We start from the raw sequence: 17,205 nt of genomic DNA, 5'->3' as shown, positions 1-17,205 counted from the left end.
TGTTGAATGACAGTGTTGATCTTTAAAGAATATATAGCTCGACATTGACTGTCTGCGTTCAAGTATCTCGTAATGGATAATGCCTTAGCAATTCCACCAAATGAAAATTATCGTCTTACGGGGGATTCAAATCTCGTTCCAGTTTGGGTGTTGCTTATTGACCGTAACTCACCCATACTTTCAATTTTTTCATATTCGCATTAAAGCATAATTTTTCATCAATAGTAATCATGCAATAATGGAACCTTTCCTTATGGCCATGCGCAGCTAGATGACCTGTGAGTAAATCAGCAGAAATTGCCTTATCTTAGTTGTTTTCACTCAAAACATGTGGAACCTACGCGCTGAACTTTTGGATTTTTACCATTGATTTAAGAGGTCGATGGCGGTATACAACCATGTGACTACAATTCGTCTCAATTTTTTTACAGTGATTTGAAGGACATCTTTATCAATAATATTATATTATTTATGCTCATTAAAGTGCATTACTCAACTGGGTCACTCCATGTCTTTTAGGTCAAAACTATCCCTTCACATATCGCTCACTCCTTTCAAGAACGTCATAAATCAAAAAACTTGATTTTTCAGGAGAACGTTTTTAAAGTTTAAAAATATAACACATTGTATTCAAATAAATATCAAGCCACTTGTTGAACTTTTTACTATGCAACAGATTTTTTTAGGTAAAACCTGAAGGTTTTTTCTCCATTTGAGAAATATTTAGTACATTAAAAAAAAAATTAAACAATACCTTTTCTTGCAATCATCAAACAATCCAAAATGCAATAACAACATTTTCTGCCCTGTAGCGGGTAAATATTAAGTTAAAAATATGCCTCTTTTTCTGGGATATAGTACATTTTCTAGGCATTCTGAAAACATGCACAACTGAAAGGAGTGAGCGATATAACATCTTATCACTTCGCAAATATCGCGATCATCTTTAACAGATGTATTCTCTGGGTTGAACTACTTATAAGTTCATAATAATATAGATCGAACATAAACAAGAGGTGTCAAAAACTGTCGCTTTTACCTGCTTCTTATTCCATATTAAACTTTGTACTCAGATTATATAATATCCATATGGTACGTAAAAACAAACAATTAAAGAGCAGAAAAAATTATTTCAAATGACTAACAATAACCTTTACAATTTTGTTTTGATATAGATTTAAATTTTTTAATTTAAAAAGCAATTACTTAGCCTACCCTATATTTTTTTAAAGATGTAGCAAAAAATATCATTCTAGAACCAATAAAACTAACAAGTAGGTACCAACATTTTAAAATTTGCCGCCTAAAAAATAGCAATATATTATACTTTGCAACACTAAATGTAAATGTCATATTTTTCCATAGAAGCGAACATGTTTTCATTCAACTTGCGACGAAAATGGCGGACGACGAGGTTAACGGAGAGTGCGAAGAAGTACAAGATAAAACTCAAAAGAAAGTAGCAAAACATGATAGTGGAGTGGCAGATTTGGAAAGAGTTACCGACTATGCGGAGGAAAAAGAAATATCGTCTCAGGACATACTGGGAGTAAGAATTCCCTCTTTAAAATTTCGCACATGCTCGGTCTTGTATCTTTATTTATGCTTGTGTATTAACTATATATTTTTTTATAATTTTAAAAATATAAAACGAGTGTTTTATTAACGAAGAGTGCGAACAAGTACAAGATAAATTTCGGATTGAAATAGCGGAACATGATAGTGGAGTGGCAGATTTAGAATGAGTCGCTGGCTATGAGTATGAAGTAAATATATCGTTTCAAGACGAACTGAGCGTAATAATTCCCTCTAATAAAAATTGCACGTGCTCCATCTTATATCTTTGTTTATGCTTGTTTATTAGTTATATTTTTGTTTTAATTAAAAAAATATAAAACAATTATTATATTAATGAAGAGTGCGAAGAAGTACAAGACAGATGTCGGAATGAAATAGCGGAACATGGTAGTGGAGTAGTAGATTTGGAAAGAGTCACTGACTGTGAGGATGAAGTAGAAATATCGTCTCAGGACGTACTGAGAGTAAGAATTCCCTCTAATAATTGCACATGCTCCGTTTTATATCTTTGTTAAAACTAACTAACCATCACGCCGCTTGCCTGCAAGGGTAGGCAGAGAGAATAGAACGCCACACCACTCTGTCTTTGCAAACATTCTTCGCCTCTTCCACGTTCATGGATCTCCTCATACATACTCGCTGATTATTACGACTCCTAACCTGACCACTTTCAAGTATTTGGCATACCTGATCGTGCCATAATTTTCTCGGTCTTCCTCTGCTCCTTTTTCCAATTACATTCGCCTCATAAATTTGTTTTACCGTTCTTTCCTCACTCATTCGTTCTACATGTCCAAACCATCTCAACACACCTTTGTTAACATATCTTTGTTTATGCTTTTCAACATATCTTTGTTTATGCTTGTATACAGGCGGACCTCAACATTCGCACATTATAGGTTCCTGAAAATGTGTGCGAAAGTTAAATGTTCGAAAATAGATGGATGTAAAAAAAAAACAATAAAAACACCAAAAATTGTACTTTAAAATTTGCATTTATCAAAAATTACTAACTAAGTACATATTGAATAAAAATTATACTTTCTCAATAAACTCGTCAAGAGTTGGCTGTATTTTACTATTTTTTTTTCTTTTCTTCATAGTGTTTTCTGTAAAATGAAATACTATTTTGGATCGCCCTACGCACTTGAGATATCGCTCACTCCTTTCAACAACGTCATATATCAAAATACTTGATCTTTCAGGAGATCGTTTTTAAAGTTTAAGAATATAATAAAATGTATTAAAAATAAATATCAAGCCACTTATTGAACTTTTTACTGTGCAACAGATCTTTTTAGATAAAACATGAAGGTTTATTATCCATTTGAAAAATATTTAGCATTTTTTTTTTAAATTCTGGCCTGTAGCGGGTAAATATTAAGTTAAAAATATGCCGTTTTGGCTGGGATATAGTACATTTTCTGGGCATTCCGAAAACATGCACAGCTGAAAATTGTCGATTTTTGATATATGACGTTGTTGAAAGGAGTGAGCGATATGTGTTCTCCTTTGGGATCAAATTCTTACATAATTTTTTTTAAATGTCTCGAGATGCGTAAAAGCTCCGTTCTTATTTTTTATTGTCAAGACAATAAAAAATAAGAACGGAGCTTTTACGAAAGAAGAAAGAAAAACCTGAAGAATGCATCAAGATGCTTTCTTCAGGTTCTTCTTCCTCACTTTCAATTTGTATATTATTTTCATTCTCTTGTTGGTCCATTAGAAATTCATTAGTCAAGGGTTCAGAATGAGATTTAATAATCTCATTAATATCTTCACTGTTAACATCCAGGTTTACTTCGTCCATTAGGTGAACTATTTCAAGTGTGATGGTTTCTGGAGTTTCATCAGAATTTATGAAATCACCCATAATTTTTGGCCATAGTTGTTTTCATGAACCTTTCACTATTGACTTTTTTATTTCAACCCATGCATCTCCAATGTTGCTTATTGCGTTCCATATATATATATATATATATATATATATATATATATGTATGTATGTATGTATGTATGTATGTATGTATGTATGTATGTATGTATGTATGTATGTATGTATGTATGTATGTATGTATGTATGTATGTATGTATGTATGTATGTATGTATGTATGTATGTATGTATGTATGTATGTATGTATGTATGTATGTATGTATGTATGTATGTATGTATGTATGTATGTATGTATGTATGTATGTATGTATGTATGTATGTATGTATGTATGTATGTATGTATGTATGTATGTATGTATATATGTATATATATATATATATATATATATATATATATATATATATATATATATATATATATATATATAATTCAGTACGTAAATATGTTATAATTATACATATGTTATATATGTTAAAATTCAGTATGTACATAACACTTTTCACAGTACGGCCCGGTTCATACGCATTTCATAGTGTGAAAGGGAAACAACTGCACGGAAACAAAACATTTTTGCACTATTGCTAAAAAAAAATTTAATGTGAGAAATATCGAATTGTGCGAATGTCGAATGTGCGAATGATGAGGTATTAGTTATCGTTTTGTTAAATTTAAAAAATATACTGAGTGTTCTTTGTAATTAGTAATAATAAAAATTCCTTCTATTTATCTTTATTATTCATGTATTTACGCTGAAATATGTTTTCAGGCATTGTCTCTCATCAGAGCTAGAAGAGCTAAAGAAGCGGTAGAGAAAATGGATAGAGAAAAAGAATTACTCCGTGTAAACATTTCAAAAGACGATGTCGACTTAATAGTATGTATAAATATTTTATTTTTAACTAACTAACTAACCATTACGCCGTTTCCCCATAGGGGTAGGCAGAGAGAATAGAATCCCACACTCTTTGCAAACTTTCTTCACGTCTTCTACATCGTAAATCGTACATCTCCTCATACATAACCGCCGATTGTTTTTTTTTGCTATTACAAAAAATGTAATTGCCAAATCAATTTATACATTATTTTTTTAATACACAAATGACTTTATTTTGTACAATAATAATAATGATTCCGTTTTAATTTTAATTTTACTGGGTAAAAGCTACTATTTCTTAAAATCCATTTTAACCATGCATTTCGCATCATTTTCAAACACCGTACATTGTTCGAAAATGATGTGGGATGCCTCTAAACACGTGTTATGATACATTTTAAGAATTAGTGGTATTTACCAAATAAAAATATTGAAGATAAATGGATAGATATTACCATAAAGTGACTGCTGAATCGATTACGTAATTAATAATTTCCGATTTTTATAATATCGTTTTTGTTAAAAAAAATTTTTCGAAAAAGTGACATATTTGTGTTTTTATTATTTACATAAATATTTCAATTTCATACTATTTCTAAAAATGAGCTTATCCGGCTCATTATTAGAAATAGGTATCAAATTGTGGTAGAGTGGGTTCGAACCGAGAAACTTTGACTTAAGAGTCCGCGGCACTAACCACGGGACCACAACCCGACACAAATTTACATGTAGATAGTTACACAATGTCTTCGGGTAGTTGTGAAAGTAAAAATATTGATTTAATCTGATTACTATGGATAAGAGATCCGCAAAAGGTGGGCTTAGATCAAAACTCACAGAATTCTGGATAAATCTCAGATTCGGAGATGAGTTGTCTGCTACAGAATCCCACAGGACCTGTCGCGGCAAAGATCCTATTATCGAAATTACTAATGAGACAACGTTTGAGCTCAGATAGTCTGCCGAAAGCTGATCAAAGGGTTGCCTGTCTTCCGTTGACTGTCTCAGAATAACAAGATATAAGCTGGTGCCATTTTGTGAATTGCCCAGCAAAGCTTGGATGTTATTCTTTCTGGGCACTTCAACCAGTGAAGTTCTCTCAAGTTTTCCGAGATTTGTGAATATTTTCATGTTCCAGTTACCAATATTTTAGAGGTTCTCTGTTCCCCTTCCTGAAAACTCACCCTGATTTCAAAAACACCATTCGATGTTCCTACACTCTTCTGTTATATAGTGGAACCTCTCATAATGAATAATTAGCTTAACACATTGTGTACGGTGTGCACATATTTGTGCGTTTCAGAAACCTTGTGTGGTGGCGGGGTGCACATTTTTGTGCATTTCGGCTACCTTCAATTTAGTATACAAAAAACACGTCATAAACTTCTAATCTCTTGGCCTTTTTGCTTTTGTTGTGTAGTGGATAGATGTCGTTGTAATATAAAAAATAATACTGATATTTACTGGTTCAAAACATAGCTAATAATCGTAATCTGTTTTGAAGGAAATGTTACAAATTAACTTTAAACAATGGATACAGACGGTGCGTTTTTCTCTTTGTCCTAAAATGAAATAAAATACAAAGATCATTGTCCTTTACTTAAGTCGGCAGTTGGTACTTACAAAGCAATAAACGCGTGTGGGGAAAGCCCATAAATCATTTTTTATTCGCAGATTTTGAGTTTTCAGCGGTCGTTAAACTGTGTTGTTATTTTCTAATATTTTATTAGTGTTTTTAACATTTTTTTTACTTTTGTGATTTGTGGACTAACATGATTTTATTTTGAGACGTTAGAGACCATTTAACCGTTTTTGTATTGTTTTCGAGTTCAACCTCAGAGCATTCTTGTATTATATTCACTGACATATTTTATATTTCCGGACAGCTGTCTAATGTCGCCCGCCTCAAGATACAGTTTTATCAAAACATTGCCGTAACTAATGTGTTAATGAGCAAAAAAATGTGAAAATTTTTCTCCCTTAAGGAGTGAAATTTTGCATTACAGAGAAAGGGCAAGTGAACCAGGACTTCTGCGCCACTCAAAACGAAAAATTTGGCTTAAGGAGTAAGATTCTGGAACGAATTATGCTCGTTATGAAAGGTTCCACTGTATTTTTAAAACACATTTCCCAGATACCAAATCCTGATATTTTTTTTTGGCTGAAGTGTTTTAATATTGATGTATTATTTTAGGTCAAAGAAATGGAAGTTTCCCAAAGTATTGCGGAAAGAACACTGCGAGAACATCAGGGTGATGTCGTCGCTGCACTTACTGCCTTAACTGATTAATTTTAAGGATATTATGTGCTCTTTGCATTATTAATTTTGAATTCCTACTTGGGAATTATCACTATACTAAACTGTAAACTCACCCATCATCCTTCCACAAACTCTCCGTTGCTTTTGCTGAATATCACATGCTATATTAACGACTTATTTGAACTATGTCTTTAGATATAGGTACTTACCTTATAACAATGGATTTGCTATACAATACTCTGAATTTCTACAAAATGAATGAAATGAAAAAAAATGGCATATTGTAAAATGAAATATAATTTCCTTTTGGAGGATGATTTAGTGTTGTGATTAACTTTCCACAAAAAAATGATTATCTGATTTTTGGATAACTGAATCTAGAATAAAATAATTTAAAAAATGTTTTTGTACATATAATAATAAATTGTTTTTGTCATAATTTGTTGTTTATTTTTTAAATTTCACGAGCCCTTTCTAGAAAATAATATTCCAAATAAAAATTTAAAAGCGGTTTCTGAATCACTCAGATTGATTCGATTCAACTCGTAAAATAAATTTGTATATTTTGTTTGCAATGTTCAATTATCTGTAACATGCAATACCTCGCAAATGTAAAGATCACGGTGCTAATTTTAGAAATGCTTCATATTGTGATATTTTACACACATCCGATACAATATAATATATAATATAATCAATACAATAGTTGAATTTATTGCAACAACAAAAAAATACATTGCAGTCTTAAAATTCACTATCACACATTGGAACAAGCAAATTGTCCCAATATAAATTAAGGTATGGTAAAATGTTAAAAATCATATAAAAAAAAATGTCAACGATATATGTTTTGATATTACCTCTTATTTATTTTTACAAAACCTGTCAGTGACGGAACAAAAAACTTGACAAATTCAGATAAGCCAACAATACAAACATTCAAATACAAGACTCACATTATTCTAAAACAATCTGCCTGCTGTCGCCATCTGTGGATAGTTTCATGTGACTCTTAACACCTGTGTTTTGTTAGGAAACTGAAACTCATATGCGTACATTTACCTGATAGATTATATCTTGTAATATGATAACATTTATCATCTCTTATCTACAGACTAATTTCCCTATTAAAACCTCCGATTCTATTGGTTCATTTTCCTTCATAAAAGATAATCTTTGACTTATCAACCTGTGATATGCAGTATTGATGGATGTCATGCCAAAATATTGTAAAATTTCGATCCAATGCGTTGGATGAATTAATTTACATATTCGCAATGCATCTCTACCTGATATATGTGTAGTGTATATGTGTTAATAATGTTTAAAATGTGTCGGATACATCTGTTCTTTGTTTTCCTTCTGAGTTATTTACCTGTGATCATTTCTGACTCGATACATTCAGATAGAGCTTTTCGTACTAAAGGTGTGTAATTTATCCAAATGTTCCATATTACATTTATGTATTTTAAGAATCGATTTTAGATGGATTATCTTTTTTTTTACTATGTATTTTTAAACTACTCAAAATATGAATGGTAATATTTTATAACATAACAAAGAAATATACTTATACATATTTTTTTTATTTAATAGCTGTGCAAGAAAAACAACTTCTCATTCTCTGTCTTTAGTAAATAAAATATAGCCTATTGAATAAAATATCTAAAATAATGATTTCAACAAAGAGTGAACCTATTGCTCTCATCTGTACGGTGAGCTATTATGAAAGGAACAATCGCAACGTAGTGCTATATTCGTATTTTTTTTATTTTTTGTTCAGACACCAAGTTCAAGTTTTGGACCAATATATGCTGCGTTGGAATTATATGATTGAAAGGCACCAATTTTATTCAAAATAGATCACCTTTGTTCATTTTAGTAAATATTCTGAAGATTAAAAATCACATAAGGTAATGTTATTTTTGAATTTGAAAAATCCTCAGACGGATGTGTCACTTTTAGCAAGTTATTTTATGACTTATCATATTCAGGAATGATTCATATAATTTTGTGATAAGAAATTGTTTATGGATAGTGCCATTGTTTAACTCAATAAATGCATATTTTTTCATTTTGGAATTTAAACCATAAAAATTTGTATTTACTACCTCAAATTTGACTGAAAAAATATTTTAAGTGTTATATTCAGTTAAAGATTGTCAATTACATTTAGATTTATAATTGAAAATCTTTTACTGAATATAAATCATATATTATTAAATCATATATTTACTGGCTGAAATTTTCTCGCTGAAAGTGATATTTTCAATGATAAAATTTATTTAAATGTTTATCCATACTTACCTATTTAATAATTCATATATTGTCTTTGGTGTATTTGCTTTTCTATGGGGCAATTTTAGATTTGCTTTACTTTACACATTACATCTCTAGAGCTTTATTTTATTGGAGTTTACGTTACCCTAATTGGATAAGGGTAGGATATAGGGCAAAGGATCCCAATCCCGTGCCCGCAGGCACCATTCGTATGTGCCCGCCACTATTCGACAGGCACAGAATTTTTTCATAAATATTAATTAAAATTTTTAATTATTTTTATTTATTTGTTAGTTTGAATTTTTTAGTGCCTAGGTTTATAAAATACGTTCGTATGTTTTTTATATTGAATGTATGAGTGGTTCCTTTGCTGACAGTACTTAAAAATAAGTCAATTGAAAATAGGTGGTGCCCGCCACCCTACCGATATTTTAGCATGTGCTCCAGAGTACAGAAAGGTTGGGAACCCCTGATTTAGGGGATGAAGACAGGCTCAATATCTTTTTTTGTAAAAAGTTTTCCTAACTAGGTCAAACATTAACACTTTAACTACCGCGTACGTCACATTGGTGTCCTATTTTAGCCATACGTTATCAACTGCATACGCCACTGTTGGCATCCTCGGCTATATGCTAAAACTAGCTTACAAAAAAAACTAATATTAACGCTTCAAAATTTTACCACTCGATGTCAAGATGTACTTCCGAAATATTGATTATAATGACTAGCATCTGTCGAAAACAGGATTTTTAATAATTTAGCATTAATATTTCGTTATTGGGCGACAGGCACCGTGGCGTGGGTAGACGCTCGACTCCGAAACTGTCGTCGTGGGTTCAATTCCCGCCAATTGCAAAATAAATTCAAGAAACATTTATTTTTAAGTGGTCTGGAGGTTTGTGATGTTTTTTTACATTTGACCTGCAGAAGTAAAAGTAGACTCTTTGCGGGTTATTCCTTTTAAAAAAAAAGTCATAATAATTTGGATAATTTTTAAAGCTCCATTTTCGTAAAATACTACCTCAGATGCGCTTTTATTGACTTGGATAATAATAGTATAATGATGATAATGATAGATAATAAATAAAAATAAGACATTGTCAATCGGTATCTGCACGTTGAGTGGGCTGAGTCTGGGGCGGAAAAAAGATGAGTTGACAAATTGTAACATTAAGATATTTCGTAAGTATATCCTCTCATCTAGTTGCACATGTGGTTGATAACGCGTGGCTAAAATAGGAGAATAATTTGTCTGCCTCCGTAGTGTAATAGTCAGCACGCTCGGCTACATGGAGGTCTTGGGTTCGATTCCCAGGGGGGGTCAAATAAATATAAGTGATTTTTTCACTCTAATATTTACTTTATATTACCCTGGACTGGTACCTGAAGCGGAGGATTAATCACCTTGCCTTCATGTACGTAATGATCAAGATAACACTCCGTCGATGCGATTCAGTGCCCTATGAAATATCTAAGAAGAAGAAGAATATGGCGATGAAGCTGAAAAATCCAAACCCTGGTGCTGATAAGAAACAAAGTAGAATCAAAGTGCATTATCCTGAAAACTACAAAATATACTACCTTGATCAAAAAGTTCCCGGAGTCACCACCGTCTTCTCACCGGCGTTCTCAGTCACCCGATTTGAGTTTTCTTTTTTTTCTTAGGTTGCTACATCTGTCATTGGTAATGAAATTTTTAGCTTGATAACTTGACATTTGTAAAAGTGACGCCGTATTAAGTACTTCTGCGACTGGGCGTGTTTTCGATTTTTTACAATTTTGTATGGAAAAATGTAATGGAATTTGCTACGAGTTTTTTATTAAATTTTTCAGCTTTAGTGGTGCGATGACATAAAAAATGCTAGAAAAGTTCTTCAGCAACGATATTCCTAGTCGGTCGACTCAAGAAACCGCTCCCGGAATGCGTTACAGCATCCAAGATGAGGTTATGGAAAAATCGAAGATGGCTCTGATGGCCATACCGAAAACCGATAATAAAAATTGTTTCGAAGATTAATCAAGCGCTGGCATTAGTGCATTGAAGTTGATGAGGAGTACTTTGAAGGGGACAATAGCGATTTTGTTGAATAATCTTTTATTTTTAATTTTCTGAACACATTCCGGGAACTTTTTGATCAAGGTAGTATATGTTAGTACATGAGTACATGTTTAACCCGGATGATGACGAGGTTCTTGTCGAAACCGGTTGGAGAAAAAATGAACCAATAAAAAGTGGTTTAAAACAAGATTTTATATTATTTCATAAAGTTTATAAAATGTGCCACAAAGTATCTGCGAAAAACATTCAAGAAATTATATATCGTATATTAGTGTTACTTGAGAGGAACTGGTAATAATTTTTCCACATGATAAATTAATTTTATGATGTTTTTAGTATAGTTTTCAGGTTTAAATTGATATGTCTGTTGAAATAAAACTTTTGGTTTCAGTTACTCCATGTGACTCTTTTGAAGAACCCTGTATTGATTGGACTGATTGCAAAAAATATAATAAATCTAACACAATGTGTTATAAGAATAAGTGTACTTGCAAACACAACTATGTAATAAATGATAATTGTGATGCTTGTGAAAAATGCCAAGGTAAATAATATTTACTTGTTTATTTTATTAGGTGACAATCAAGATAAATAAATGGTACTACGTACTTGTATATTTTATTAGATGACCGTTCAAAATAAAAAAATACTTTTTAATAAATATTTTTTTTATTAAGAAACAATTATGCCTGCGGACCGCTGGGGACGGGATTTGATAATTATGTATATATCGTAGTCGTACAGGATAAAGCGACCAAGTGTATTTGTTTATAAAAATGTGATCATTGACTTTTTGATATCTAACTAGCTTAATATTGCCCTGAAAAAATCCCAAAGCGATTTCAAACTTGGAAATATAATACATTGACATGTTAAAAATGACAAACTGCATTGATGTTTATTTTCTTGCCAAACAAATGTGACTTTAATGGCACTCCTGAACTTTTTATATTTTGTTAGTTGGTCACTTTTTTCTGTGCGACTACAATATAATTAGTTTAGTTCGCCTCCGTGGTGTAATGTTTAGCGTGTTTAGCTACCGTGCTGGAGGTACCGGGTTCGATTCCCAGGGGGGGGGGTGAAAATAAATTAGTGATTTCACAAATTATCATATCAGTATCATACTATAAACATACTACAAATCACAAGTTTGTAAATTTTCCATGAGAGAATTTTACAGGTATAACATGATAACGACGAAATTTTTTCATAAAAGTGTTATTTTTTATTACTAAGTAAATAACTTATCTATGAAATGACCATAGATAACAAAATATTTGTAACAAATAACTAAGATATTTGCAAAAAATACAAAAAAGAATATCGCTTAACGCTTTGGCATATAAAAATCTTTATTAATATTTTGTAAAAATGCTAAACATTTTTTTACGCTCTTTTTTTACATTTTTGCAAATTTAAATGACAGCCTCATTAAAAAATTGTTTTATGTGGTTTTTTGCTATTGATGAAATTTATCAACTGATTTTAAAACAATTGTTATAACCTTGTTATGAATTTTAGTTGATGGAGATCCATGCAATCCGGAAGTTATTAACAAAAGATGTCTGGAAGCTATTTGCGATGCCTGCCCAAGCTCTTCATGCGGGTAATTGTATTTGATATAGTCAGTATTATCCTTATTGGATATTTTTCTTTTTATAAATAATCAATTAATCACTCGAGTTTTAGTATTTACAAGCCTTTAATTAAAATTACCCAAGTGTTATTTAAAGTATTAATTATAAAAGGCTTTAATTACATTTTTAGATAACTGCCCAGTTCCACTTTTGTTCCTCAATTCGTTGAAACCACTTGGTCTTTTCCCTTATCCAAACATCCGTTTTTCAGTCCCCAGGGGATATGTTTAGCATCTTTCTCTCCTTGCTCTTTGTGTTACCCGAATTTTATATATGATTCATTTTGTTAGGGTAAATGTCTCGAATCCATATGTGAGCACTGGGAGTATACATGCATCAAATGTTTTCCTTTTCAGATGGATGGAAACGTTTGGGGATTTTAGGACATTTGATAATTTTACCAAACGCAGTCCTTCCTAAAGTTCTTTGCCATTCCAGTTTGCTTAAATAAACATAAAACTCAACTCTTGCGATATATTTGCCTTCGATTGCAATCGGTCGGGTTAGATTTGTGCTAGAAATGACCATGTATATTGCTGCCAACCAATGGTATTATTTACACTTTGAGTGTGTCTAAATACTTGTTCACAAAATCTGGATAATCTCCAATTACAGGAGTTATTTTCACATTATTTTTCGACATCTCATCAAAGATGAAGAAGAATGATTCAAGAACAATGTTTCAAAATTGGTTCATATTTATAGAATTTGAGTAGTGTGGTTGTCAATAATGGGTAGAATTGGTGAATGTTACACGTATGTAAAGTGATCACTTAAACCAGCCTATGACGGTCGTCAGCCCGGTAAATGCCCAGACTTCCATATTCCGCTTCATCTTTGATGAGTTCTCAAAAAATAATATGAATGGTATTATTGTTTCGGTAGATTGTTGTTCTGGAGAAAAGTCCTAAATTAATTGAAAACATTGTTTTAAAAGCTTAAGGCAGAAGGGTGCCAAAGACCACAAAATTTCTACCCAATTTCAGTAGATCAATTTCAGTCCACCCCTAAGAATTTTCTGGTTTATGTATTACTGATTTAAAGCGTCAATAAACTACAATAGTAAATAAATAACACATATAAATATAAATGATAAAATTGGTAACATTGGTAATATTTGTTCTCAACAGAAATCAGCAGGCACCGGGTCAAGATATTCTACTTACTGCTACCCAGATAGCTATGACTGGAACATTGATTTTAGGCATTGTCACAATTTTGATACTCCTTTGGAAACTGTGTGCAGAATCACGCTATGGGTGAGTAACTTTCAAAGCAGTCCATTATATGTCAGCTTCATTGGAGCCACCTTTAACATATATTAATCGAAAATAGCACTAGCAAATTGCCTTTGTCTTATAATTAAATAGTTAAATTTTTTTTTTTAACCCTTATCCGCACCCCAATGGTGCATAGGGCACTGTGTCATATAAACGCAGTGTTATCTCGATCGTTTACACATGAAGGAAAGGTGATCAGCCCTCCGCTTCAGATACCAGTCCAGGGTAATATTGAATAAATATTACAGTGAAAAAATCACTTATATTCATTTAACCCCCCTTGGGAATCGAACCCGGGACCTCCAGAACGGTAGCCGAGCGTGCTGACCATTACACTACGGAGGCGGACATTGTGTAATAATTAAATAGTTAAATAGTTGAAATAATTCAATAGTGTCTTGTATGAACATATTATGTCATCTTTATTAGTGGTGCAATGGTAAACAAAGGTCCTTTTCGGGCCCCGCTATAGTATACATTTATTCATATTTATTTTAAGTATAATGACGTCACTAACAATCCTCTAATGACGCCGCAAAGAACCCTCGAGGTGATAATTTACAAAAATGGTAATCAAGTCATTTTTATTTATCTTTTAATTACCTAACGTCCAAGTGACTCTGAAATCTATCATGACCCTATTCAAGCTTTAAATTTTATAGCCTATTTTATAAAATAAAACAACTTTGTTTTAACCACTTTTTATTGGTACACTTTATCCAACCGGTTTCGACAAGAACCTTGCCATCATCACGGTTTATGTACTATATTCTAAAACATTTAAATTTAAAACAAAGTTGTTTTATTTTATAAAGTTTATAAAATGTGCCACAGAGTATCTGCGAAAAATATTCAAGAAATTTATAGCCTATGCCTACGCGTGAGTGGATTTACTCTTTATGTTTAAAGTTACTATAATTTCATGTAATTCATGAGTGAAAATACTAGGCACAATACTCGCAATTTCACAAATCACCGAATATCATTATTACCGGTGTCCGTCCCTCACTCAGTATTTGCGGATTTTTGATGATTTTTATTTTTTTAATGATTTTTCAATGTTTTCATTTCGCAGGCGTCGGGCGCCGGCTAGCGGGGGCCCGCGGGGCAGCGGGGGCAGCACGGGGTCCGGGGGCTCGCTGCAGCGCGCTGTGCGGGAGCGCATGCGGGACGCGCCCCCGCCCTACTGCCGGGCCCTGCCGCCCCCGGGAGACATGCCTCCTCCCTACCACCACGTCAACAACTCTGGATACGTGAACGCCTCTTTTGTAAGTACCTGCTTATTTTTTTATTTATGGTTCGCAAACAATGAAAAACACACAACATGAAATGAAATACTGTGCACTACAAATCGTTTAAATAGTTTTCATCGATTAGTAAAAATGTGATTTTTTTTTGCAGGAAGGGGACTTTAATCTGCCTCCCCCGGATTATGGTGCAGTAGTGGGGCCGAGTGATGCAATACGCACCACGAGTACTGCTAGTGCCACACCAACACTGCAAGAAGAAGACCAAAAGTTTGAAGTTGGCGAGTCTGTCAATAATATGGAAGCCAAGAATAATGAAACAGTCTATAATTCAACAGTATTACACATATGACTACAATTTAATTATACATGTGTATTTAAACAATATATTGCGGAATGTTTAAATTAAAGCTTTATTGATTTTTATGTAAAATTTTGATTATGAGGATTAAAAATCCACCTGTGATTTAAATACGTATAAAGGTGTGATTATTAATATGAATTATTACAATACAGTATTTATTTTTAATAAACAGTTAAACATCATTATATTTTACTACTACCACTACCATCACGCCGTTTCCCTGCAGGGGGATGCAGAGGCAGAGAGGATGGAACGCCACACTCTTCTGTCCTAACATACACTCCTTGCTTCCTTCACATCCATACATCTAGTCATACATGCCTCTGATTAGTTAGACTTTTGATATCACCTTGATTGATCTGGCCGTATCATTTTTTTGGGCTTCATCATTCTGTTCTCACTTTCGAAATATTCTTGGTCACTCTCTCTTTTTCTCCATTTGCTCCACATGTCCATACCACAGTAGAACTTTACTTAATCTCATATTATTATTTTTTTGACATCTCATCAAAGATGAAGAAGAATATGGAAGTCTGGGCATTTACGGGGCTGACGACCGTCATAGGCTGGTTTAAGTGATCACTTTACACACGTGTAACATTCACCAATTCTACCCATTATTGACAACCACTCTACTCAAATTCTTGGAAGTTCCATATATCGTAGTCATACAGGAGAAAGTGACCAACTGCAGTTTTTACAAAAACGTGATTATTAACTATTTGACATCTTACTAGCTTAATACTGCCCTGAAAAAAATCCCAGAGAGATTTTAAACTTGGAAGTATAATATTTTGACTTGTTAAAAATGACTAACTGCATTGATGTTCATTTTCTTTACAAGCAAAAGTGACCAAGTGACAGTTGGACATTATTGCCTGTTGTAACAATTTTCAACGCAATTAAGTTATTTATAGCTCTGTATGAAACATTTGACTTTTAAATGTTTCTAGAGAAACAAAGTGACTAAATTCGAAGTCAAATGGCCAGTAGAGGTAAATTATTGATGAAAATGTGTAAAAATCAAGAAAGATTGATCCATATAATGTACATGAATTAAAATTTGACAATATGTTAGATCTCAAATCTTCTTCAAACCCTTATCCGCAACTAATGGTGCATAGGGCACTGCATCGTATTGATCCAGTGTTATCTTGATCGTTACTTACATGAAGGCAAGATGATCACTCCTGCGCTTCAGGGACCAGTCCAGGGTAGTATGAAATAAATATTACAGTGTAAAATCACCAATATTTATTTTCAACCCCCCCTGGGAATCGAACCCGGGACCTCCAGCACGGTAGCTTAACACGCTTACCATTACACCACGGAGGCATACACAGATCTCAAATCACTTACCAAAAACAAGACAAAAAAACCCGAAAAATAAAGACAGCGAAATTGTTTCATGGCTGCAAATTAAATGCTTGCGATATGAGCACACTAGACCAGGAAAAATATGTATTAGTATTCGTACAACGAAGATTTTAAAATCCTGTCAGTATTTGGGTGAGGATTTTCAGTATGTTTTCCTCCATTAAATTATTTTTACAAAGAAGAACTAAGAAAAAGAAGAAAGATTTGCTGGTGATACTGGTGCAATTCCACGGGAATAGTATGGGTGGCACAGATCACTTTTTGTCAATATTAAAGAAGACAGAGCACTTAGATTTTGAATCTGAGTCAGAATAATACTTCTTTACTTTTTGTATATTTAATTTTAAAAAAGT

At 32.7% G+C, this 17,205-nt stretch overlaps 2 protein-coding genes across 3 annotated transcripts; both read left to right on the top strand.

Moving 5' to 3' along the window:
- Window positions 1-1,381: 1,381 nt before the first annotated feature.
- Window positions 1,382-7,047, top strand: LOC148302596 (huntingtin-interacting protein K). The gene is made up of 3 exons (XM_088271376.1): window positions 1,382-1,549; window positions 4,241-4,348; window positions 6,543-7,047. The coding sequence occupies exons 1-3, from the start codon at window positions 1,400-1,402 to the stop codon at window positions 6,636-6,638; spliced, it is 354 nt and encodes a 117-aa protein (XP_088127502.1). The 5' UTR covers window positions 1,382-1,399; the 3' UTR covers window positions 6,639-7,047.
- A 609-nt stretch (window positions 7,048-7,656) lies between these two features.
- Window positions 7,657-15,658, top strand: LOC148302595 (uncharacterized). 2 transcript variants are annotated; one of them, XM_088271375.1, is made up of 7 exons: window positions 8,392-8,521; window positions 10,722-11,238; window positions 11,339-11,491; window positions 12,469-12,553; window positions 13,715-13,843; window positions 14,940-15,132; window positions 15,266-15,657. In XM_088271375.1, the coding sequence occupies exons 3-7, from the start codon at window positions 11,413-11,415 to the stop codon at window positions 15,461-15,463; spliced, it is 684 nt and encodes a 227-aa protein (XP_088127501.1). In that variant the 5' UTR covers window positions 8,392-8,521; window positions 10,722-11,238; window positions 11,339-11,412; the 3' UTR covers window positions 15,464-15,657. The 2 variants fall into 2 exon arrangements, with proteins under 2 accessions (XP_088127499.1, XP_088127501.1); XM_088271373.1 differs by lacking the exons at window positions 8,392-8,521; window positions 10,722-11,238 and adding an exon at window positions 7,657-8,034 and having other exon boundaries at window positions 15,266-15,658.
- Window positions 15,659-17,205: the final 1,547 nt, after the last annotated feature.

This window comes from Brachycentrus maculatus, unplaced genomic scaffold, assembly GCF_059751285.1.
Source record: "Brachycentrus maculatus isolate JH-2025_06_01 unplaced genomic scaffold, ASM5975128v1 h1tg000438l, whole genome shotgun sequence".
Lineage (NCBI taxonomy): Eukaryota > Metazoa > Arthropoda > Insecta > Trichoptera > Brachycentridae > Brachycentrus > Brachycentrus maculatus.
This window is presented reverse-complemented; position numbering and strand designations above follow the sequence as displayed.